This window comes from Hemiscyllium ocellatum, chromosome 23 (assembly GCF_020745735.1).
Source record: "Hemiscyllium ocellatum isolate sHemOce1 chromosome 23, sHemOce1.pat.X.cur, whole genome shotgun sequence".
In the NCBI taxonomy this organism is placed as follows: Eukaryota; Metazoa; Chordata; class Chondrichthyes; order Orectolobiformes; family Hemiscylliidae; genus Hemiscyllium; species Hemiscyllium ocellatum.
Window position 1 is genome coordinate 41563173 of NC_083423.1, and position 25035 is coordinate 41588207.

Below are 25035 nucleotides of genomic sequence, written 5' to 3' on the forward strand. Positions count from 1 at the left end.
TTGGCCCATCTGGTCCAGATCCTGTTGTAATCTGAGGTAACCCTCTTCGCTGTCCACTATACCTCAAGAAATGCATTCACAATCATTACATCCAATTGGAATGCAACAGGTTGTGAAAGATTTACATTTCATTTCTTTGTGAAGGCATGAGAAAAAAGGGGTGCAACAGATTTGTGTAAACTAAGTAACAACAAAATATGTGTTTTCCTTCAATGAGAGAATTGAGATTCATACATTCAAACTGAATAGCGATTTAGACACAAATTAATGCAGATCTTCAGAACACAAGTTATGTTTGGGTGATGAAGAAGCAAAGACATTGTCAAATGCCAACATGAAGAAAAATATTTGGGCAAAATGCTTCCTGATTGTTAAAATTGAATTTGCTCACCAGTTGTAGAACTGACAGTCATTGCAGTTGTGGTGCTTGTCCCTGTTGTTGTGGTCGCTTCTTTTGAAGAGAAAGACACACATTAACAATCATAGCACCCAATTTGATTTTGTCACTGCATTAAGAAAATTCCATATTATTGACTCATGCTGCTGCATCATACTATTCACAGCATTCAATTTAACAAATGAAATGTTTTATCTTTCTGTGAACTTTGTGTCAATAGTAATCCTAAACTGAGAATTATTATTCATGTTTGACATGGTTATTCAAAACTGAAGGCACACCATGCTGCTCAAAACCTTGTAATGCCACTGTGATAATGCTGAATGTGATTGGCTGATCCACCTGCTTCATAACATCAATGTTACCCATCACCTGAAGATCCCTTGGATTTGCTACCAGACTTCATCTGGAGATGGGGAAAGCACAACACAGTGAAACCTAGATCATTGTGTGAAACCTCCCTCAGCAGCCATTTTGAGAGCAGTCATCACTTTCCCAACTTGAAAGCTCAGATTCTCAGTGTGGGACATGGTTACATATGGTCAGACTGAAAACTGAGAGGTGGATGTACATACTCACTGGTCCCATGGATGAAATGTAAACTCCTCTACAAAAGCAATTATCTGAATTATCATTGAGATCAATACGATGTTCTGCCTAACACAAATCATTTGGGAACCCATGGGAAAAGATTTCCATGCTGTCACTCTGTTACACCTGGACATCTTAACATTCTCTATCGGTCGCTTAATGATTAGAAATCAGACGAATGAGGCATAGCTCAGAAGCCAGACCCCAGTGGATCAATGAAAATGTAAGATTGTTCCCATGGCTACAGTGTCTATGGGAACTCAATATCCAATGTCAATGTGACCAGATCCTGACCTCGAGACTCTTTGTGAATTTCAGATCCCACACCAGCTCTTGTGAATTTTAGATTCACTAGGTGTACCTGTATCAGTGGAAGTTGAATTTAGACCGGTTGACATTGGAAGTATTGTTGATATTTGATTTTCACAGCAAACTTGAAAGGATGTTGTGAAACTTGAAAGGGTTCAGAAAAGATTAACAAGGATGTTGACAGAGTTGGAGTATTTGAACGATCGGGAAAGGCTGAATAGTCTGGGGCTGTCAGAGGAGTGTCAGAGGCTGAGAGGTGACCTTACAGAAGTTTGTACAGTCATAAGGGGCACTGATACGATAAACAGACAAGGTCCCTGTGGTGGGCGAGTCCAGATTAAAAGGCCATATGTTTAGGGTGAGGGGGGACAAAGATATAAAAGGAACCTAAATGGAAAGCTTTTCACACAAAGGGTAATGCTTGAACGGAATGAGCTGCCAGAGGAAGTGGAAGAGGCTGGTGCAATTACAGCATTTAAAAGGCATCTAGAAGGGCTAATGAATTGGAAGGGTTTAGAGGGATATGTGCCAGGTGCTGGCAATTGGCACCAGATTAGGTAAGGATATCTGATCAGTGTGGAAGAGTTGCACCGAAGGGTCTGACTCTATAATGTAATTGCTAGAGTGATCACACAGTAATCCTACTCCTTTAATATAATCCGTGTTGTCCTGTAATTCACGTAGGAATCTCGAAGTGTGTTGGACAAATTGACACTGAATGTCTCAGTTGGAATCAGGGTTAGAAGACAATCCCTTCCATGTGTGTCCCACAAATTCAACATCCTTTGGACTGAAGTAGTTTGGCAGGTGTTTATAGGAACAGGAAGACCATTTACCAACACAGATCACCAATAGAAAAGTTGGAGAATACTTAACTCACACATGAAGCAAATAGAAAATGAGCATTCAAATTACATAAGTGACAAAGAAAAATTCTGAACATTTAACTGTACTTTACAAAAGCAAAATTCATCGTTCCTGTTTGGGAGCAGATATCACCAGAATGCCAATCGTCACACAATGTTCCAAAAAAATACTTGGTGTACATTTTTACAGAAAACCAGAGGAATCAGAGCAAAATTCCAAAGAAGTGGAAGGACTGGGATTGTTGACTGTGTTTCTGGACATGGAGATGATAGCACATCTGTTGTCTTTCTTCAGAAAATTCTCTTCTTGTTCTGTCACATCACCAGAACAACCAGCATTCTGTTGTGAGTCTTAATCTTCTTTAGTTAAAGTTGATGAAAAAGCAGAGACTTAATCTCAAGGGCCAATGTACAATGGGAATAGGTAATCAATATTGGTATGAAAATCTAAACCTGGGTGTTGGGTTACATTTGCACTCATCAACTATGAACATTTATTAGTATGCCCTGTGGGAGAAAGTGAGGACTGCAGATGATGGAGATCAGAGCTGACAATGTGTTGCTGCAAATGCGCAGCAGGTCAGGCAGCATCCGAGGAACAGGAGAATCGACGTTTCTGGCATGAGCCCTTCTTCAGGAATGAGGAAAGTGTGCCAAGCAGGCTAAGATAAAAGGTAGGGAGGAGGGACTTGGGGGAGGGTGTTGGAAATATGATAGGTGGAAAGAGGTTAAGGTGAGGGTGAGAGCCCAGAGTGGAGGTGGGGGCGGAGAGGTCAGGAAGAAGATTGCCTGTTAGGAAGGTGGTGCTGAGTTTGAGGATTTGGACTGAGACAAGGTGGGGGGAGGGGAAATGAGGAAACTGGAGAAATCTGATTTCATTCCTTGTGATTGGAGGGTTGCTAGGCGGAAGTTGAGGCGCTCTTCTTCCAGCCGTAATTATGCTATGATCTGGAGATGGAGGAGTCCAAGGACTTGCAGGTCCTTGGTGGAGTGGGAGGGGGAGTTGAAGTGTTGAGCCACGGGGTGGTTGAGTTGGTGGGTCCGGGTGTCCCAGAGGTGTTCTATGAAGCATTCCGCAAACAGTTGGCCTGTGTCCCCAATGTAGAGGAGGCCACATCGGGTGCAGCAGACGCACGAAATGATGTGTGTAGGTGTAGGTGAATGTGTGGAAGATATGGAAGGATCCGTTGGGGCCTTGGAGGGAAGGAAGGGGGGAGGTGTGGGCGCAAGATTTGCATTTCTTGCGGTTGCAGGGGAAGGTGCTGGGAGTTGAAGTTGGGTTGGTGGGGGGTGTGGACCTGACGAGGGAGTCATGGAGGGACTGGATGGGGGCATTGATAGGGGAGGGAGGGAAATATATCCCTGGTAGTGGGGTCCGTTTGGAGGTGGGGGAAATGACAACGGATGATATGATGTATACGGAGGTTGGTGGGGTGGTAGGTGAGCACCAGTGGGGTTCTGTCCTGGTGGCGATTGGAGGGGCAGGGCTCAAAGGCGGAGGAGCAGGAAGTGGATGAGATGCGGTGGAGAGCATTGCCGATCACGTCTGGGGGGACATTGCGGTGTTTGAAGAAGGAGGCCATCTGGGTTGTGGGAACCTTTTGGGAACCTATTATGATCCAATACCAGGGAGATTCTCTGCCAAAGACAAAGCTTTTGATATTGATGGTCAGGTCTAAGGAATGGTTCAAGTTCCCACAAACACGTGAGCTGAGACTACGACATATTGACCTCGATTGACAGAGAAATTTCATAGACCAGGATTTAAGTTTTAACTGATTTAACTTATTTCATTCTTTATCATGTTGAATGAAACAAGACAGCACTCACCCGTTGTGGAACTGGCAGTTGAACTCGGTGTGGTGGTTGTCCCTGTTGTTGTCGTTGTTTGTTCTGAAGTGAAACAAATGCAATCACATTCAATACGCCTGAGTTGGGAGAAGACATTATTGTGCAAATGTCAGCATCACAGAAACACAGACATATCCAGTGCCAGATACCCCGGTAGCTGCCGTGATTTGGATGTGCTCGAGTACTACTGCCTTTCGTATTATAGTTTTGAAGTTAAGACATTGATTCCCGAGGATGAAGCTATTCATTTGTCAGAAATGCCCGAATAAAGAACTAAGGTAATAATGTCATTTCCCTCTCAGGCCTGGCTATTCCACACTGAAGCAATTCCTCACTCATCTCTCGTCGAAGCACTGGTGGAGCCAGTTGTAGTTGGTTGTATAGATGTGGTTGTTTCTTCTGAAAGGTATGAATGGTATTCACAATCACTAGATGCTAACTTAGTTTAGAATCCACTCTTGCAATTTTAATCCAAAAGGCAAAGTGACCTGATTGCAGAAATGTTTCGACGATCTAATCAATTTATATTTACATGGCACCCCATGAAGGTGAAATGGACAAGAGCTCTGAAGAATATTTGGACATACTTTCAGAGACAAGTGGTTGAAGCTATGAAGGCAATCTGATGTGAAAATATATTGTAATGAAATGTGAAAGGGGATGTTACTGACCAGTTGTGGAACTGGCTGTAGATCCAGTTGTGGTAGTTGTTTGTGTTGTACCTGTTGATTCTTGGAGTCATAGAGATGTACAGCATGGAAACAGACGCTACGGTCCAACCCGTCCATGCTGACCAGATATCCCAACCCGATCTTGTCCAACCTGCCAGCACGCAGCCGATATCACCCCAAACCCTTCCTATTCATATACCCATCCAAATGCCTTTTAAATGTTGTAATTGTACCAGCCTCCACCACATCCTCTGGCAGCTCATTCCATAAACTGCGTGAAAACGTTGCCCCTTAGGTGTCTTTTATATCTTTTCGTTCTTACGCTAAACCTATGACCACTTGTTCTGGACTCCCCGACCCCAGGGAAAAGACTTTGCCTATTTACCCTATCCATGCCTCTCATAATTTTGTAAACCTCTATCACGTCACCCCTCAGCCTCCGACGCTCTAGGGAAAACAGAAACAGCCTATTCAGCCTCTCCCTGTAGCTCAGATACTCCAACCCTGAAAACATCCTTGTAAAGCTTTTCTGATTTCTTTCAAGTTTCATAACAACCCTCTGATAGGAAGGAGACCAGAATTTGTTGCAATATTCCAACAGTGGTCTAACCAATGCCCTGTACAGCTGCAACATGACCTCCCAACACCTGTACTCAATTCTTTGACCAATAATGGAAGGCATACTAAATGCTTTCTTCACTATCCTATCTATCTGCGACTCCACTTTCAAGGAGCTATGAACCTGCACTCCAAGGTCTCTTTATTCAGCAACACTTCCTAGGACCTTACCATTAAGTGTATAAATCCTGCTAAGATTTGCTTTCACAAAATGCAGCACCTCACATTTATCTAAGTTAAACTCCATCTGCCACTTCTCAGCCCATTGGCCAATCTGGTCCAGATCCGTTGTAATCTAAGTTTACACCCTTCGCTGTCCACTACACCTCAAGAAATGCATTCACAATCATTACATCCAATTGGAATGCAACAGGTTGTGAAAGATTTACATTTCATTTCTTTGTGAAGGCATGAGAAAAAAGGGGTGCAACAGATTTGTGTAAACTAAGTAACAACAAAGTATGTGTTTTCCTTCAATGAAGGAATTGAGATTCATACATTCAAACTGAGTAGAGATTTAGACACAAATTAATGCAGGTCTTCAGAACACAAGTTATGTTTAGGTGATGAAGAAGCAAAGACATTGTCAAATGCCAACATGAAGAAAAATATTTGGGCAAAATGCTTCCTGATTGTTAAATTGAATTTGCTCACCAGTTGTAGAACTGACAGTCGTTGCAGTTGTGGTGCTTGTCCCTGTTGTTGTGGTCGCTTCTTTTGAAGAGAAAGACACACATTAACAATCATAGCACCCAATTTGATTTTGTCACTGCATTAAGAAAATTCCATATTATTGACTCATGCTGCTGCATCATACTATTCACAGCATTCAATTTAACAAATGAAATGTTTTCTTCTGTGAACTTTGTGTCAATAGTAATCCTAAACTGAGAATTATTATTCATGTTTGACATGGTTATTCAAAACTGAAGGCACACCATGCTGCTAGAAACCTTGTAATGCCACTGTGATAATGCTGAATGTGATTGGCTGATCCACCTGCTTCATAACATCAATGTTACCCATCACCTGAAGATCCCTTGGATTTGCTACCAGACTTCATCTGGAGATGGGGAAAGCACAACACAGTGAACCCTAGATCATTGTGTGAAACCTCCCTCAGCAGCCATTTTGAGAGCAGTCATCACTTTCCCAAGTTGAAAGCTCAGATTCTCAGTGTGGGACATGGTTACATATGGTCAGACTGAAAACTGAGAGGTGGATGTACAACGACAAATGCTGTCCTCACTGGTCCCATGGATGAAATGTAAACTCCTCTACAAAAGCAATTACCTGAATTATCATTGAGATCAATACAATGTTCTAACACAAATCATTTGGGACCCCATGGGAAAAGATTTCCATGCTGTCACTCTGTTACACCTGGACATCTTAACGTTCTTCATCTGTCGCTTAATTATTAGAAATCAGACGACTGAGGCACAGCTCAGAAACCAGACCACAGTGGATCAATGAAAATTTAAGATTCCTCCCATGGCTACAATGTCTATGGGAACTCAATATCCAATGTCAATGTGACCAGATCCTGACCTCGAGACTCTTTGTGAATCTCAGATCCGACACCAGCTCATGTGAATTTTAGATTCACTAGGTGTACCTGTATCAGTGGAAGTTGAATTTAGACCGGTTGACATTGGAAGTATTGTTGATATTTGATTTTCACAGCTAATTTGAAAGGATGTTGTGAAACTTGAAAGGGTCCAGAAAAGATTAACAAGGATGTTACCAGAGTTGGAGGATTTGAACGATAGGGAAAGGCTGAATAGTCTGGGGCTGTCAGAGGAGTGTCAGAGGCTGAGAGGTGACCTTACAGAAGTTTGTACAGTCATAAGGGGCACAGATATGATAAACAGACAAGGTCCCTATGGTGGGCGAGTCCAGATTAAAAGGCCATAGGTTTAGGGTGAGGGGGGACAAAGATATAAAAGGGACCTAAAGGGTAAGCTTTTCACACAAAGGGTCATGCTTGAACGGAATGAGCTGCCAGAGGAAGTGGGAGAGGCTGGTGCAATTACAGCATTTAAAAGGCATCTAGAAGGGCTAATGAATTGGAAGGGTTTAGAGGGATATGTGCCAGGTGCTGGCAATTGGCACCAGATTAGGTAAGGATATCTGATCAGCGTGGAAGAGTTGCACCGAAGGGTCTGACTCTATAATGTAATTGCTAGAGTGAGCACACAGTAATCCTACTCCTTTAATATAATCCGTGTTGTCCTGTAATTCACGTAGGAATCTCGAAGTGTGTTGGACAAATTGACACTGAATGTCTCAGTTGGAATCGGGGTTAGAAGACAATCCCTTCCATGTGTGTACCACAAATTCAACATCATTTGGACTGAAGTAGTTTGGCATGTGTTTATAGGAACAGGAAGACCATTTACCAACACAGATCACCAATAGAAAAGTTGGAGAACACTTAACTCACACATGAAGCAAATAGAAAATGAGCATTCAAATTACATAAGTGACAAAGAAAAATTCTGAACATTTAACTGTACTTTAAAAAAGCAAAATTCATCGTTGCTGGTTGGGAGCAGATATCACCAGAATGCCAATCGTCACACAATGTTCCAAAAAAATACTTGGTGTACATTTTTACAGAAAACCAGAGGAATCAGAGCAAAATTCCTAAGAAGTGGAAGGACTGGGATTGTTGACTGTGTTTCTGGACATGGAGATGATAGCACATCTGTTGTCTTTCTTCAGAAAATTCTCTTCTTGTTCTGTCACATCACCAGAACAACCAGCATTCTGTTGTGAGTCTTAATCTTCTTTAGTTAAAGTTGATGAAAAAGCAGAGACTTGGTATCAAGGGCATATGTACAATGGGAATAGGTAATCAATATTGGTATGAAAATCTAAACCTGGGTGTTGGGTTACATTCGCACTCATCAACTATTAACATTTATTAGTATGCCCTGTGGGAAAAAGTGAGGACTGCAGATGATGGAGATCAGAGTTGAAAATATGTTGTTGGAAAAGCACAGCAGGTCAGGCAGCATCCGAGGAAAAGGAGAATCGACGTTTCAGGCATGAGCCCTTTTTCAGGAACGAGGAAATGTAGGGAGGAGGGACTTGGGGAGGGGTGCTGGAAATGTGTTAGGTGGACGGAGGTTAAGGTGAGGGTGATAGCCCAGAGTGGAGGTGGGGGTGGAGAGGTCAGGAAGAAGATTGCAGGTTAGGAACGTGGTGCTGAGTTTGAGGATTGGGACTGAGACAAGGTGGGGGGAGGGGAAATGAGGAAACTGGAGAAATCTGTGTGCATTCCTTGTGATTGGAGGGTTCCTAGGCGGAAGTTGAGGCGCTCTTCTTCCAGCCGTCATGTTGCTATGGTCTGGTGATGGAGGAGTCCAAGGACTTGCATGTCCTTGTTTGAGTGGGAGGGGGAGTTGAAGTGTTGAGCCACAGGGTGGTTGAGTTGGTGGGTGCGGGTGTCCCAGAGGTGTTCTCTGAAACATTCCGCAAGTAGTCGGCCTGTGTCCCCAATGTAGAGGAGGCCACATTGGGTGCAGCAGATGCAGTAAATGATGTGTGTAGGTGTAGGTGAATGTATGGCGGATATGGAAGGATCCCTTGGGGCCTTGGAGGGAAGTAAGGGGTGAGGAGTGGGCGCAAGATTTGCATTTCTTGCGGTTGCAGGGGAAGGTGCTGGGAGTTGTGGTTGGGTTGGTGGTGTGTGTGGAGCTGACGAGGGACTGGATAGGGACATTGATAGGGGAGGGAGGGAAATATATCCCTGGTAGTGGGGTCCATTTGGAGGTGGGGGAAATGACAATGGATGATATGATGTATATGGAGGTTGGTGGGTTGGTAGGTGAGCACCAGTGGTGTTCTGTCCTGGTGTTGATTGGAGGGGCAGGGCTCAAAGGCGGAGGAGCAGGAAGTGGAGGAGATGTGGTGGAGAGCATTGCCGATCACGTCTTGGGGGGGGGGGGGGAAATTGCGGTATTTGAAGAAGTAGGCTCTCTGGGTTGTGGGAACCTTTTGGGAACCTATTATGATCCAATAGCAGGGAGATTCTCTGCCAAAGACAAAGCTTTTGATATTGATGGTCAAGTCTGAGGAATGGTTCAAGTTCCCACAAACACGTGAGCTGAGACTACGACATATTGACCTCAATTGACAGAGGAATTTCATAGACCAGGATATAAGTTTTAACTGATTTAACTTATTTCATTCTTTACCATGTTGAATGAAAAAAGACAGCACTCACCCGTTGTGGAACTGGCAGTTGAACTCGGTGTGGTGGTTATCCCTGTTGTTGTCGTTGTTTGTTCTGAAGTGAAACAAATGCAATCACATTCGATACGCCCAAGTTGGGAGAAGATATTATTGTGCAAATGTCAGCATCACAGAAACACAGACATATCCAGTGCCAGATACCACGGTAGCTGCCGTGATTTGGATGTGCACGAGCACTGCTGACTTTCGTATTTTAGTTTTGAAGTAAAGACATTACTTCACGAGGATGAAGCTATTCATTTGTCAGAAATGCCCTGATAAAGAACTAAGGTAATAATATCATTTCCCTCTCAGGCCTGGCTATTCCACACTGAAGCAATTCCTCACTCATCTCTAGTCGGAGCACTGGTAGAGCCAGTTGTAGTTGGTGGTACAGATGTGGTTGTTGCTTCTGAAATGTATGAATGATATTCAAAATCACCAGATGCCTTCTCAGTTTAGTCTCCACTCTTATGATTTTTAATCAGAAAGGCAAAATGTCCTGAGTTGCAGAGATTTTACAATGCAGAGAATACAATCGCTTGCATACAATCGCTATTAGTTCAATACCATTTGAACTGGAGGCGTTTGGTGTGTGTGTATTGGACCAGGATGACCATTCACCAATAAGATGAACAACAGAAATGTTGGCCAATTTTTAACACCCACATGAAACATTAGAGAAGGAGCATTCTAAACCAGGAAGTAGCAAAGCAGCATTTTTAACATTTAATTGTACTTTCACAAAAGCACAATTGCTTGTTGCTGGATGTAAGCGGATATTACCGAAATGTTAATCATCACACCCTCTTCAGAGGAAATGTTTCACACATGGTCTTATGCTGGAAGCCCAATGATTTATTGCAAAGTTACAAAAAGTCGGAGGATTTGGAGTGCTGACTGTGTTTCGGGACACAGAGATGATGCTATATCTGGTAAGTTACTTTAGACAATTCTCTCTATGTTCTGTCACATCAACATCACGCCAGCATTTTGCTTTGAGTCCTCACCTTGTTTTGTTAAATTTGATGTTTGAGCAGACACTTAATGTGCATCTTGGGGATGGGTAAACAATAATGTTGTGGTAAACCAATCCTGGTTGTTGGGTTACACTGGTAATAATCGATTGTTAACATTTATCTGCACGCTGGGTGGTGACCATTCCTGATCTAATACCAGGGAGATTGATTGCTCGAGATTAAAGCTGTGGATGATGGTGATGTTCATGTCTCAGGAATGGCTTGTGATCACACAAACTCCTGAGCTGTGAGAATGACACGTCAAGCTCAACTGACACTGGAATTCCACTGACCGAGGATTTAAATTGTCACCAATTCATCCTGTTTAATTATTTATCATGTTGAATGAAAAAAGACAGCACTCACCCGTTGTGGAACTGGCAGTTGAACTCGGTGTGGTGGTTATCCCTGTTGTTGTCGTTGTTTGTTCTGAAGTGAAACAAATGCAATCACATTCAATACGCCCAAGTTGGGAGAATACATTATTGTGCAAATGTCAGCATCACAGAAATACAGACATATCCAGTGTCAGATACCCCGGTAGCTGCCGTGATTTGGATGTGCTCGAGTACTGCTGCCTTTCGTATTTTAGGTTTGAAGTTAAGACATTTCTTCGCGAGGATGAAGCTATTCATTTGTCAGAAATGCCCGAATAATGAACTAAGGTAATAATATCATTTCCCTCGCAGGCCTCGCTATTCCACACTGAAACAATTCCTCACTCATCTCTAGTCGAAGCACTGGTTGAGCCAGTTGTAAATGGTGGTATAGATGTGGTTGTTTCTTCTGAAATGTATGAATGATATTCAAAAACAACAGATGCCTTCTCAGTTTAGTCTCCACTTTTATGATTTTTAATCAGAAAGGCAAAATGACCTGAGTTACAGTTATTTTACAATAATCTAATCAATGTTTATTTCCATCGCAACACAGGAATGTGAAATGGACAAAAGCTCTGAAAGAACTTTGGACCTACTTTCAATGACAATTTCTGATTCTTCCCATGACTACAGGGTCTATGGGAATTCAATATCCAATGTCAACTGGGCCAGCTCCTGTCCTTGAGACACTTTGTAAATCATAGCCCAAGTACCAGCACACATGAATTTTGGGTTTACCTGGTGTACATGTTTCAGTGAAGGTTGTCCTTGGTTCGGTTGTGGTCGACAGTGTTGTTGATGCTTGATTTTCATAGCAAACTCGAAATTGGTAGTCTGAACAAAATTCTTGTGATGAATTGCTGGAGGGATTAAATAGCAATCCCACTCCTTTAATAGACTTCACATTGTCTTGTGTTTCACTGAGTGGTCTTAAAGTATTTTGGACAATTTGACACCGAATGTCTCCAATGGAATCATGTAGAGAACACAATCGCTTGCGTACAATCTCTATCAGTTCAACATCATTTGAACCGGAGGCATTTGTTGTGTGTGTATTGGACCAGGATGACCATTCACCAATAAGATGACCAATAGAAATGTCGGCCAATTTTTAACACCCACATGAAAAATTAGAAAAAGAACATTCTAAACCAGGAAGTAGCAAAGCTGCATTATTAACATTTAATTGTAGATTAGATTTTTTTTTAGATTAGACTTACAGTGTGGAAACAGGCCCTTCGGCCCAACAAGTCCACACCGACACGCCGAAGCGCAACCCACCCATACCCCTACATTTACCCCTTACCTAACACTACAGACAATTTAGCTTGGCCAATTCACCTGACCCGCACATCTTTGTGACTGTGGGAGGAAACCGGAGCACCCTGAGGAAATCCACGCAGACACGGGGAGAACGTGCAAACTCCACACAGTCAGTCGCCTGAGTTGGGAATTGAACCCGGGTCTACAGGCGCTGTGAGGCAACAGTGCTAACCACTGTGCCACCGTGCCGCCCACTTTCACAAAAGCACAATTCCTTGTTGCTGGAAGGAAGCGGATATCACTGAAATGTTCAGCATCACACCATGTTCAGAGGAAATACTTCACACATGTTTTTTTTGCTGGAAGCCCAATGATTTATTGCAAAGTTCCAAAAAGTCGAAGGATTTGGAGCGCTGACTGTGTTTCTGGTCACAGAGATGATGCCACATCTGCTGAGTTACTTGTGAAAATTCTCTCTATGTTCTGTCACATCACCATCATGCCAGCATTTTGCTTTGAGACCTCACCATGTTTTGTTAAATTTGATGTTTGAGCAAACATTTAATGTGCATATTGGGGATGGGTAAACAAGAACGTTGTGGTAAACCAATCCTGGTTGTTGGGTTACACTGGTAATAATCGATTGTTAACATTTATCTGTACGCTGGGTATGAACCATTCCTGATCTAATACCAGGGAGATTGTTTGCTGGAGATTAAAGCTGTGGATGATGGTGATGTTCAAGTCTCAGGAATGGCTTGTGATCCCACAAACGCCTGAGCTGTGGGAATGACACATCAAACTCAACTGACACTGGAATTCCACTGACCGAGAATTTAAATTGTCACCAATTTATCTTGTTTAATTATTTATCATGTTGAATGAAAAAAGACAGCACTCACCAGTTGTGGAACTGGCAGTTGAACTCAGTGTGGTGGTTATCCCTGTTGTTGTCGTTGTTTGTTCTGAAGTGAAACAAATGCAATCACATTCAATATGCCCAAGTTGGGAGAAGACATTATTGTGCAAATGTCAGCATCACAGAAACACAGACATATCCAATGCCAGATACCCCGGTAGCTGCCGTGATTTGGATGTGCTCAAGCACTGCTGACTTTCCTATATTAGTTTTGAAGTTAAGACATTGCTTCGCGAGGATGAAACGATTCATTTGTCAGAAATGCCCGAATAAAGAACTAAGGTAATAAAATCATTTCCCTCTCAGGCCTGACTATTTCACACTGATTCAATTCCTCACTCATCTCTAGTCGAACCACTGGTAGAGCCAGTTGTAGTTGGTGTTATAGATGTGGCTGTTTCTTCTGAAATGTATGAATAATATTCAAAATCACCAGATGCTAACTTAGTTTAGACTCCACTCATGTGATTTTTAATCAAAAAGGCAAAGTGAGCTGAGTTACAGAGATTTTACAATAATCTAATCAATGTACATTTTCATTGCACCACAGGAATGTGAAATGGACAAGAGCTCTGAAAGAACTTTGGACGTACTTTCAATGACAATTTCTGATTCTTCCCATGACTACAGGGTCTATGGGTACTCCATATCCAATGTCAACTGGGCCAGCTCCTGTCCTTGAGACACTTGGAAAATCAAAGCAGAAATACCAGCATACATGAATTTTAAATTTACCAGGTGTACATGTTTCAGTGGAGGTTGTCCTTGGGCCGGTTGTGGTCGGCAGTGTTGTTGATGTTTGATTTTCATAGCAATCTCGAAATTGGTAGTCTGAACAAAATTCCTGTGATGAATTGCTGGAGGGATAAGACAGCAATCCCACTCCTTTAATAGACTTCACATTGTCTTGTGATTCACTGAGTAGCCTTAAACTGTTTTGGACAATTTGATATTGAATGTCTCCAATGGAATCATGTGGAGAACACAATCGCTTGAATACAAACATTTGAACTGCAGGCGTTTTGTGTGTGTGCATTGGACCAGGATGACCATTCACCAATAAGATGACCAATAGAAATGTTGGCCAATTTTTAACACCCACATGAAACATTAGAAAAAGAACATTCTAAACCAGGAAGAAGCAAAGCTGCATTATTAACATTTAATTGTACTTTCACAAAAGCAATATTCCTTGTTGCTGGAAGGAAGCGGATATCACTGAAATGTTAATCATCCCACCATGTTCAGAGGAAATACTTCACACATGTTTTTTTGCTGGAAGCCCAATGAATTATTGCAAAGTTCCAAAAAGTCGGAGGATTTGGAGCGCTGACTGTGTTTCTGGTCACAGAGATGATGCCACATCTGCTGAGTTACTTGTGAAAATTCTCTCTATGTTCTGTCACATCACCATCATGCCAGCATTTTGCTTTGAGACCTCACCATGTTTTGTTAAATTTGATGTTTGAGCAAACACTTAATGTGCATATTGGGGATGGGTAAACAAGAATGTTGTGGTAAACCAATCCTGGTTGTTGGGTTACACTGGTAATAATCGATTGTTAACATTTATCTGCACGCTGGGTGTGAACCATTCCTGATCTAATACCAGGGAGATTGTTTGCTGGAGATTAAAGCTGTGGATGATGGTGATGTTCAATTCTCAGGAATGGCTTGTGATCCCACAAACTGCTGAGCTGTGAGAATGACACGTCAAGCTCAACTGACACTGGAATTCCACTGACCGAGAATTTAAATTGTCACCAATTCATCTTGTTTAATTATTTATCATGTTGAATGAAAAAAGACAGCACTCACCCATTGTGGAACTGGCAGTTGAACTCGGTGTGGTGGTTATCCCTGTTGTTGTCGTTGTTTGTTCTGAAGTGAAACAAATGCAATCACATTCAATACGCCTGAGTTGGGAGAAGACATTATTGTGCAAATGTCAGCATCACAGAAACACAGATATATCCAGTGCCAGATACCCCGGTAGCTGCCGTGATTTGGATGTGCTCAAGCACTGCTGACTTTCCTATATTAGTTTTGAAGTTAAGACATTGCTTCGCGAGGATGAAACGATTCATTTGTCAGAAATGCCCGAATAAAGAACTAAGGTAATAAAATCATTTCCCTCTCAGGCCTGACTATTTCACACTGATTTAATTCCTCACTCATCTCTAGTCGAACCACTGGTAGAGCCAGTTGTAGTTGGTGTTATAGATGTGGCTGTTTCTTCTGAAATGTATGAATAATATTCAAAATCACCAGATGCTAACTTAGTTTAGACTCCACTCATGTGATTTTTAATCAAAAAGGCAAAGTGAGCTGAGTTACAGAGATTTTACAATAATCTAATCAATGTACATTTTCATTGCACCACAGGAATGTGAAATGGACAAGAGCTCTGAAAGAACTTTGGACGTACTTTCAATGACAATTTCTGATTCTTCCCATGACTACAGGGTCTATGGGTACTCCATATCCAATGTCAACTGGGCCAGCTCCTGTCCTTGAGACACTTGGAAAATCAAAGCAGAAATACCAGCATACATGAATTTTAAATTTACCAGGTGTACATGTTTCAGTGGAGGTTGTCCTTGGGCCGGTTGTGATCGGCAGTGTTGTTGATGTTTGATTTTCATAGCAATCTCGAAATTGGTAGTCTGAACAAAATTCCTGTGATGAATTGCTGGAGGGATAATACAGCAATCCCACTCCTTTAATAGACTTCACATTGTCTTGTGATTCACTGAGTAGCCTTAAACCGTTTTGGACAATTTGACATTGAATGTCTCCAATGGAATCATGTGGAGAACACAATCGCTTGAATACAAACATTTGAACTGCAGGCGTTTGGTGTGTGTGCATTGGACCAGGATGACCATTCACTAATAAGATGACCAATAGAAATGTTGGCCAATTTTTAACACCCACATGAAACATTAGAAAAGGAGCATTCTAAACCAGGAAGTAGCAAAGCAGCATTTTTAACATTTAATTGTACTTTCACAAAAGAACAATTCCTTGTTGCTGGATGGAAGCGGATATCACTGAAATGTTAATCATCCCACCATGTTCAGAGGAAATACTTCACACATGTTCTAATGCTTGAATCCCAATGATTTATTGCAAAGTTCCAAAGAAGTCGGAGGATTTTGAGCGCTGACTGTGTTTCTGATCACAGAGATAATGCCACATCTGCTGAGTTTCTTGTGAAAATTCTCTCTATGTTCGGTCACATCACCATCATGCCAGCATTTTGCTATGAGTCCTCACCTTGTTTTGTTAAATTTGTTGTTTGAGCACACACTTAATGTGCATATTAGGAATGGATAAGCAAGAATGTTGTGGTAAACCAATCCTGGTTGTTGGGTTACACTGGTAATGATCGATTGTTAACATTTATCTGCACGCTGCGTGGTTACCATTCCTGATCTAATACCAGGGAGATTGTGTGCTGGAGATTAAAGCTGTGGATGATTGTGATGTTCAAGTCTCAGGAACGGTTTGTGATCCCACAAACTCCTGAGCTGTGAGAATGACATGTCAAACTCAACTGACACTGGAATTCCACTCACTGAGGATTTAAATTGTCACCAATTCATCTTGTTTAATTATTTATCATGTTGAATGAAAAAAGACAGCACTCACCCGTTGTGGAACTGGCAGTTGAACTCGGTGTGGTGGTTATCCCTGTTGTTGTCGTTGTTTGTCCTGAAGTGAAACAAATGCAATCACATTCAATACGCCCATGTTGCGAGAATTCATTATTGTACAAATGTCAGCATCACAGAAACACAGATATATCCAGTGCCCGATACCCCGGTAGCTGCCGTGATTTGGATGAGCTCAAGGACTACTGCCTTTCGTATTTTAGTTTTGAAGTTAAGAAATTGCTTCGCGAGAATGAAGCTATTTATTTGTCAGAAATGCCCGAATAAAGAACTAAGGTAATAATATAATTTCCCTCTCAGGCCTGGCTATTCCACACTGAAGCACTTCCTCACTCATCTCCAGTCGAAGCACTGGTGGAGCCAGTTGTAGTTGGTTGTATAGATGTGGTTGTTTCTTCTGAAAGGTATGAATGGTATTCAAAATCAGCAGATGCTAACTTAGTTTAGAATCGACTCTTGCAATTTTTATCACAAAGGCAAAGTGACCTGAGTTGCAGAATTCTTTCACCAATCTAATCAATGCATACTTATATGGCACCACAGGAATGTGAAATGGACAAGAGCTCTGAAGAATATTTGGACATACTTTCAGAGACAAGTGGTTGAAGCTATGAAGGCAATCTGATGTGAAAATACATTGTAATGAAATGTGAAAGGGGATGTTACTCACCAGTTGTGAAACTGGCTGTAGATCCAGTTGTGGTAGTTGTTTGTGTTGTAGCTGTTGATTCTAAGAGTCATAGAGATGTACAGCATGGAAACAGACCCTTCGGTCCAACCCGTCCATGCTGACCAGATATCCCAACCCGTTCTTGTTCCCACCTGCCAGCACCCAGCCCATGTCACCCCAAACCCTTCCTATACATATACCCATCCAAATGACTTTTAAATGTTGCAATTGTACCAGCCTCCACCACATCCTCTGGCAGCTCATTCCATAAACTACGTGAAAAGGTTGCCCCTTAGGTCTCTTTTATATCTTTCCACTCTTACCATAAACCTATGCCCTCTACATTTGGACTCCCCAACACCAGGAAAAAGACTTTGTCGATTTATCTTATCCATGCCCCTCATAATTTTGTAAACCTCTATCAGATCACCCCTCAGCCTCCAACGTTCCAGGGAAAACAGCCCCAGCCTGTTCAGCTTCTCCCTATAGCTCAGATCCTCCAACCCTGGCAACATCCTTGTAAAGCTTTTCTGAATCCTTTCAAGTTTCATAACATCTTTCTGATAGGAAGGAGACCAGAATTGCTTGCAATATTCCAACAGTGGTCTAACCAATGCCCTGTACAGCCGCAACATGTCCTCCCAATGCCTGGACTCAATACTCTGACCAATAAAGGAAAGAATACTAAATGCTTTATTCACTGTCCTATCTATCTGCGATTCCACTTTCAAGGAGCTATGAACCTGCACTCCAAGGTCTCTTTGTTCACCAACACTTCCTAGGACCTTACCATGAAGTGTATGAATCCTGCTAAGATTTGCTTTCCCAAAATGCAGCACCTCACATTTATCTGAATTAAACTCCATCTGCCACTTCACAGCCCATTGGCCAATTGGTCCAGATCCCGTTGTAATCTGAGGTAACCCTCTTCGCTGTCCACTACACCTCAAGAAATGCATTCACAATCATTACATCCAATTGGAATGCAACAGGTTGTGAAAGATTTACATTTCATTTCTTTGTGAAGGCATGAGAAAAAAGGAGTGCAACCGATTTGTGTAAACTAAGTAACAACAAAATATGTGTTTTCCTTCAATGAGGGAATTGAGATTCATACATTCAAACTGAGTAGAGATTTAGACACAAATTAATGCAGGTCTTCAGAACACAAGTTATGTTTGGGTGATGAAGAAGCAAAGACATTGTCAAATGCCAACATGAAGAAAAATATTTGAGCAAAATGCTTCCTGATTGTTAAATTGAATTTGCTCACCAGTTGTAGAACTGACAGTCGTTGCAGTTGTGGTGCTTGTCCCTGTTGTTGTGGTCGCTTCTTTTGAAGAGAAAGACACACATTTATCAATATTGTATTCAATTTGATTTTGTCACTGCATTAAGAAAATTCCATATTATTGATTCATGCTGCTGCATCATACTATTCACAGCATTTAATTTAACAAATGAAATGTTTTCTTCTGTGAACTTTGTGTCAATAGTAATCCTAAACTGAGAATTATTATTAATGTTTGACATGGTTATTCAAAACTGAAGGCACACCATGCTGCTTGAAACCTTGTAATGCCACTGTGATAATGCTGAATGTGATTGGCTGATCCACCTGCTTCATAACATCAATGTTACCCATCACCTGAAGATCCCTTGGATTTGCTACCAGACTTCATCTGGAGATGGGCAAAGCACAACACAGTGAACACTAGAACATTGTGTGAAACCTCCCTCAGCAGCCATTTTGAGAGCAGTCATCACTTTCCCAAGTTGAATGCTCAGATTCTCAGTGTGGGACATGGTTACAAATGGTCAGACTGAAAACTGAGAGGTGGATGTACAACGATAAAGGCTGTCCTCACTGGTCCCATGGATGAAATGTAAACTCCTCTACAAAAGCAATTACCTGAATTATCATTGAGATCAATACAATGTTCTGACTAACACAAATCATTTGGGACCCCATGGGAAAAGATTTCCATGCTGTCACTCTGTTACACCTCGACATCTTAACGTTCTCCATCTGTCGCTTAATTATTACAAATCAGACGACTGGGGCACAGCTCAGAAGCCAGACCACAGTGGATCAATGAAAATGTAATATTCTTCCCATGACTACAGTGTCTATGGGAACTCAATATCCAATGTCAATGTGACCAGATCCTGACCTCGAGACTCTTTGTGAATCTCAGAACCGACACCAGCTCATGTGAATTTTAGCTTCACTAGGTGTACCTGTATCAGTGGAAGTTGAATTTAGACCGGTTGACATTGGAAGTATTGTTGATATTTGATTTTCACAGCAAATTTGAAAGGATGTTGTGAAACTTGAAAGGGTTCAGAAAAGATTAACAAGGATGTTACCAGAGTTGGAGGATTTGAGCAATAGGGAAAGGCTGAATAGTCTGGGGCTGTCAGAGGAGTGTCAGAGGCTGAGAGGTGACCTTACAGAAGTTTGTACAGTCATAAGGGCACTGATACGATAAACAGACAAGGTCCCTGTGGTGGGCGAGTCCAGATTAAAAGGCCATAGGTTTAGGGTGAGGGGGGACAAAGATATAAAAGGGACCTAAATGGAAAGCTTTTCACACAAAGGGTAATGCTTGAACGGAATGAGCTGCCAGCGGAAGTGGGAGAGGCTGGTGCAATTACAGCATTTAAAAGGCATCTAGAAGGGCTAATGAATTGGAAGGGTTTAGAGGGATATGGGCCAGGTGCTGGCAATTGGCACCAGATTAGGTAGGGATATCTGATCAACGTGGAAGAGTTGCACCGAAGGGTCTGACTCTATAATGTAATTGCTAGAGTGATCACACAGTAATCCTACTCCTTTGATATAATCCATGTTGTCCTGTAATTCACTTAGGAATCTCGAAGTGTGTTGGTCAAATTGACACTGAATGTCTCAGTTGGAATCAGGGTTAGAAGACAATCCCTTCCATGTGTGTCCCACAAATTCAACATCCTTTGGACTGAAATAGTTTGGCAGGTGTTTTTAGGACCAGGAAGACCATTTACCAACACAGATCACCAATAGAAAAGTTGGAGAATACTTAACTCACACATGAAGCAAATAGAAAAGGAGCATTCAAATTACATAAGTGACAAAGAAGAATTCTGAACATTTAACTGTACTTTAAAAAAGCAAAATTCATCGTTCCTGTTTGGGAGCAGATATCACCAGAATGCCAATCGTCACACAATGTTCCAAAAAAATACTTGGTGTACATTTTTACAGAAAGCCAGAGGAATCAGAGCAAAATTCCAAAGAAGTGGAAGGACTGGGATTGTTGACTGTGTTTCTGGACATGGAGATGATAACACATCTGTTGTCTTTCTTCAGAGAATTCTCTTCTTGTTCTGTCACATCACCAGAACAACCAGTATTCTGTTGTGAGTCTTAATCTTCTTTAGTTAAAGTTGATGAAAAAGCAGAGACTTAATATCAAGGGCCAATGTACAATGGGAATAGGTAATCAATATTGGTTTGAAAATTTAAACCTGGGTGTTGGGTTACATTCGCACTCATCAACTATGAACATTTATTAGTATGCCCTGTGGGAGAAAGTGAGGACTGCAGATGATGGAGATCAGAGCTGAAAATGTGTCGCTGGAAAAGCGCAGCAGGTCAGGCAGCATCCAAGGAACAGGAGAATCGACGTTTCGGGCATGAGCCCTTCTTCAGGAATGAGGAAAGTGTGCCAAGCAGGCTAAGATAAAAGGTAAGGAGGAGGGACTTGGGGGAGGGGTGCTGGAAATGTGATAGGTTGAAGGAGGTTAAGGTGAGGGTGATAGCTCAGAGTGGAGGTGGGGTCGGAGAGGTCAGGAAGAAGATTGCAGGTTAGAAAGGTGGTGCTGAGTTTGAGGATTGAGACTGAGACAAGGTGGGGGGAGGGGAAATGTGGAAACTGGAGAAATCTGAATTCATTCCTTGTGATTGGAGGGTTCCTAGGCAGAAGATGAGGCATTCTTCTTCCAGCCGTCTTTTTGCTATGGTCTGGAGATGGAGGAGTCCAAGGACTTGCATGTCCTTGGTGGAGTGGGAGGGGGTGATGAAGTGTTGAGCCACGGGGTAGTTGAGTTGGTGGGTCCGGGTGTCCCAGACGTGTTCTCTGAAATGTTCCGCAAGTAGTCGGCCTGCCTCCCCAATATAGACAAGGCCACATCGGGTGCAGCGGATGCAGTAAATGATGTGTGTAAGTGTAGGTGAATGTGTGGTGGATGTGGAAGGATCCTTTGGGGCCTTGGAGGGAAGTAAGGGGGGAGGTGTGGTCACAAGTTTTGCATTTCTTGCGGGTGCAGAGGAAGGTGCTGGGAGTTGAGGTTGGGTTGGTGGGGGGTGTGGACCTGACGAGGGAGTCATGGAGGGAGTGGTCTTTTCAGAACACTGATAGCGGAGGAGAGGGAAGTATATCCCTGGTAGTGGGATCTGTTTGGAGGTGGTGTAAATGACAACGGATGATATGATGTATACGGAGTTTGGTGGGGTGGTAGGTGAGGACCAGTGGGGTTCTGTCCTGGTGGTGATTGGAGGGGCAGGGCTCAAGGGCGGAGGAGCAGGAAGTGGAGGAGATGCGGTGGAGAGCATTACCGATCACGTCTGGGGGGAAATTGTTGTGTTTGAAGAAGGAGGCCATCTAGGTTGTGGGAACCTATGATGATCCAATACCAGGGAGATTCTCTGCCTAAGACAAATCTTTTGATATTGATGATGTTCAAGTCTGAGGAATGGTTCAAGATGGCACAAACACGTGAGCTGAGACTACGACATATTGACCTTGAATGACAGAAAAATTTCATGGACCAGAACTCAAGTTTTAACTGCTTTAACTTATTTCATTCTTTATCATGTTGAATGAAACAAGACAGCACTCACCCGTTGTGGAACTGGCAGTTGAACTCGGTGTGGTGGTTATCCCTGTTATTGTCGTTGTTTGTTCTGAAGTGAAACACATGCAATCACATTCAATAGGCCCAAGTTGGAAAAAGAAATTATGATGCAAATGTCAGCATCACAGAATCACAGACATATCAAGTGTCAGATACCCCGGTAGCTGCCGTGATTTGGATGAGCTCGAGCAATGCTGCCTTTCGTATTTTAGTTTTGAAGTTAAGACATAGCAGCGCGAGGATGCTGCTATTAATTTGTCAGAAATGCCCTAATAAAGAACTAAGGTAATAATATCATTTCCCTCTCAGGCCTGGATATTCCACACTGAAGCAATTCCTCACTCGTCTCTAGTCGAAGCACTGGTAGAGCCAGTTGTAGTTGGTGGTACAGATGTGGTAGTTTCTTCTGAAATGTATGAAAGATATTCAAAATCTCAAGATGACAACTTAGTTTGGACTCCATTATTGTGATTTTTAATCAGAAAGGTAAAGTGACCTGAGTTACAGAGATTTTACAATCATTCTAATCAATGTACATTTCCATCGCACCACAGGAATGTGAAATGGACAAGAGCTCTGAAAGAACTTTAGACCTACTTTCAATGACGACTTCTGATTTTCCCAGGACTACAGGATCTATGGGAACTCATTATCCAATGTCAACTGGGCCAGCTCCTGTCCTTGAGACACTTTATAAGTCATAGCCCAAATACCAGCATACATGAATTTTAGATTTACCAGGTGTACATGTTTCAGTGGAGGTTGTCCTTGGGCCGGTTGTGGTCAGCAGTGTTGTTGATGTTTGATCTTCCTAGCAAACTCGAAATGGGTAGTCTGAACAAAATTCCTGGGATGAATTGCTGGAGGAATAATACAGCAATCCCAATCCTTTAACAGACTTCACATTGTCTTGTGATTCACTGAGTGGCCTTAAAGTGTTTTGGACAATTTGAAACTGAATGTCTCCAATGGAATCATGTAGAGAACACAATCGCTTGCGTACAATCTCTATCAGTTCAACATCATTTGAACTGGAGGCGTTTGTTGTGTGTGTATTGGACCACGACGAACATTAACTAATAAGATGACCAATAGAAATGTTGGACAATGTTTAACACCCACATGAAATATTAGAAAAGGAGCGTTCTAAACCAGAAAGTAGCAAAGCAGCATTATTAACATTTAATTGTACTTTCACAAAAGCACAATTCCTTGTTTCTGGATGGAAGCGGATATCACTAGAATGTTAATCATCACACCATGTTCAGAGGAAATACTTTACACATGTTCTAATGCTGGAAACCCAATAATTTATTGGAAAGTTCCAAAGAAGTCAGAGGATTTGGAGCGCTGACTGTGTTTCTGGTCAGAGATGATGACACATCTGCTGAGTTACTTGTGAAAATTCTCCCTGTGGTCTGTCACATCACCATCACGCCAGCATTTTGCTTTGAGCCCTCAACTTGTTTTGTTAAATTTGATGTTTGAGCAGAAACGTAATGTGCATATGGGGGATGGGTAAGCAAGAATGTTGTGGTAAAACAACTCTGTTTGCTGGGTTACACAGGTAATAATCGATTGTTAACATTTATCGGCACGCTGGGTGGGAATCATTTCTGATCTAATACCAGGGAGATTGTTTGCTGGAGATTAAAGCTGTGGATGATGGTGATGTTCAAGTCTCAGGAATGGCTTGTGATCCCACAAACCCCCGAGCTTGGAGAATGACACGTCAATCTCAACTGACACTAGAATTCCACTGACAGAGGATTTAAATTGTCACCAATTCATCTTGTTTAATTATTTATCATGTTGAATGAAAAAAGACAGCACTCACCCGTTGTGGAACTGGCAGTTGAACTCGGTGTGGTGGTTATCCCTGTTGTTGTCGTTGTTTGTTCTGAAGTGAAACAAATGCAATTACATTCAATACGCCCAAGTTGGGAGAAGACATTATTGTGCAAATGTCAGCATCACAGAAACACAGACATATCCAGTGCCAGATACCCCGGTAGCTGCCGTGATTTGTATGTGTTCGAGTACTACTGCCTTTCGTATTTTAGTTTTGAAGTTAAGACATTGCTTCCCGAGGATGAAGCTATTCATCTGTCAGAAATGCCCGAATAAAGAACTATGGTAATAATAAAATTTCCCTCTCAGGCCTGGATATTCCACACTGAAGCAATTCCTCACTCATCTCTAGTCGAAGCACTGGTGGAGACAGTTGTAGTTGATTGTATAGATGTGGTTTTTTCTTCTGAAATGTATGAATGGTATTCAAAATCACCAGATGCTAACTTAGTTTAGAATCTACTCTTGCAATTTTAATCAAAAAGGCAAAGTGACCTGAGTTGCAGAAATGTTTCGACAATCTAATCAATGCATATTTACCTGGCACCACAGGAATGTGAAATGGACAAGAGCTCTGAAGAATATTTGGTCATACTTTCAGAGACAAGTGGTTGAAGCTATGAAGGCAATCTGATGTGAAAATACATTGTAATGAAATGTGAAAGTGGTTGTTACTCACCAGTTGTGGAACTGGCTGTAGATCCAGTTGTGGTAGTTGTTTGTGTTGTAGCTGTTGATTCTTAGAGTCATAGAGATGTACAGAATGGAAACAGACCCGACGGTCCAACCTGTCCATGCTGACCAGATATCCCAAC

The 25035-nt window shown here is 42.1% G+C and overlaps 1 protein-coding gene across 1 annotated transcript in view; it reads right to left on the reverse strand.

Moving 5' to 3' along the window:
* The window catches only part of LOC132826614 (uncharacterized), a 211727-nt gene that overhangs the window by 36766 nt on the left and 149926 nt on the right, over positions 1-25035 (reverse strand). Inside the window, exons 43-49 of the mRNA XM_060842569.1 lie at positions 24207-24269; positions 22356-22418; positions 16781-16843; positions 14945-15007; positions 10931-10993; positions 5958-6072; positions 3994-4056 (exon numbers count right to left, since the gene is read on the reverse strand). Of these exons, the coding sequence (XP_060698552.1) occupies positions 3994-4056; positions 5958-6072; positions 10931-10993; positions 14945-15007; positions 16781-16843; positions 22356-22418; positions 24207-24269 (493 nt within the window). The remainder of the gene's footprint in view (positions 1-3993; positions 4057-5957; positions 6073-10930; positions 10994-14944; positions 15008-16780; positions 16844-22355; positions 22419-24206; positions 24270-25035) is intronic.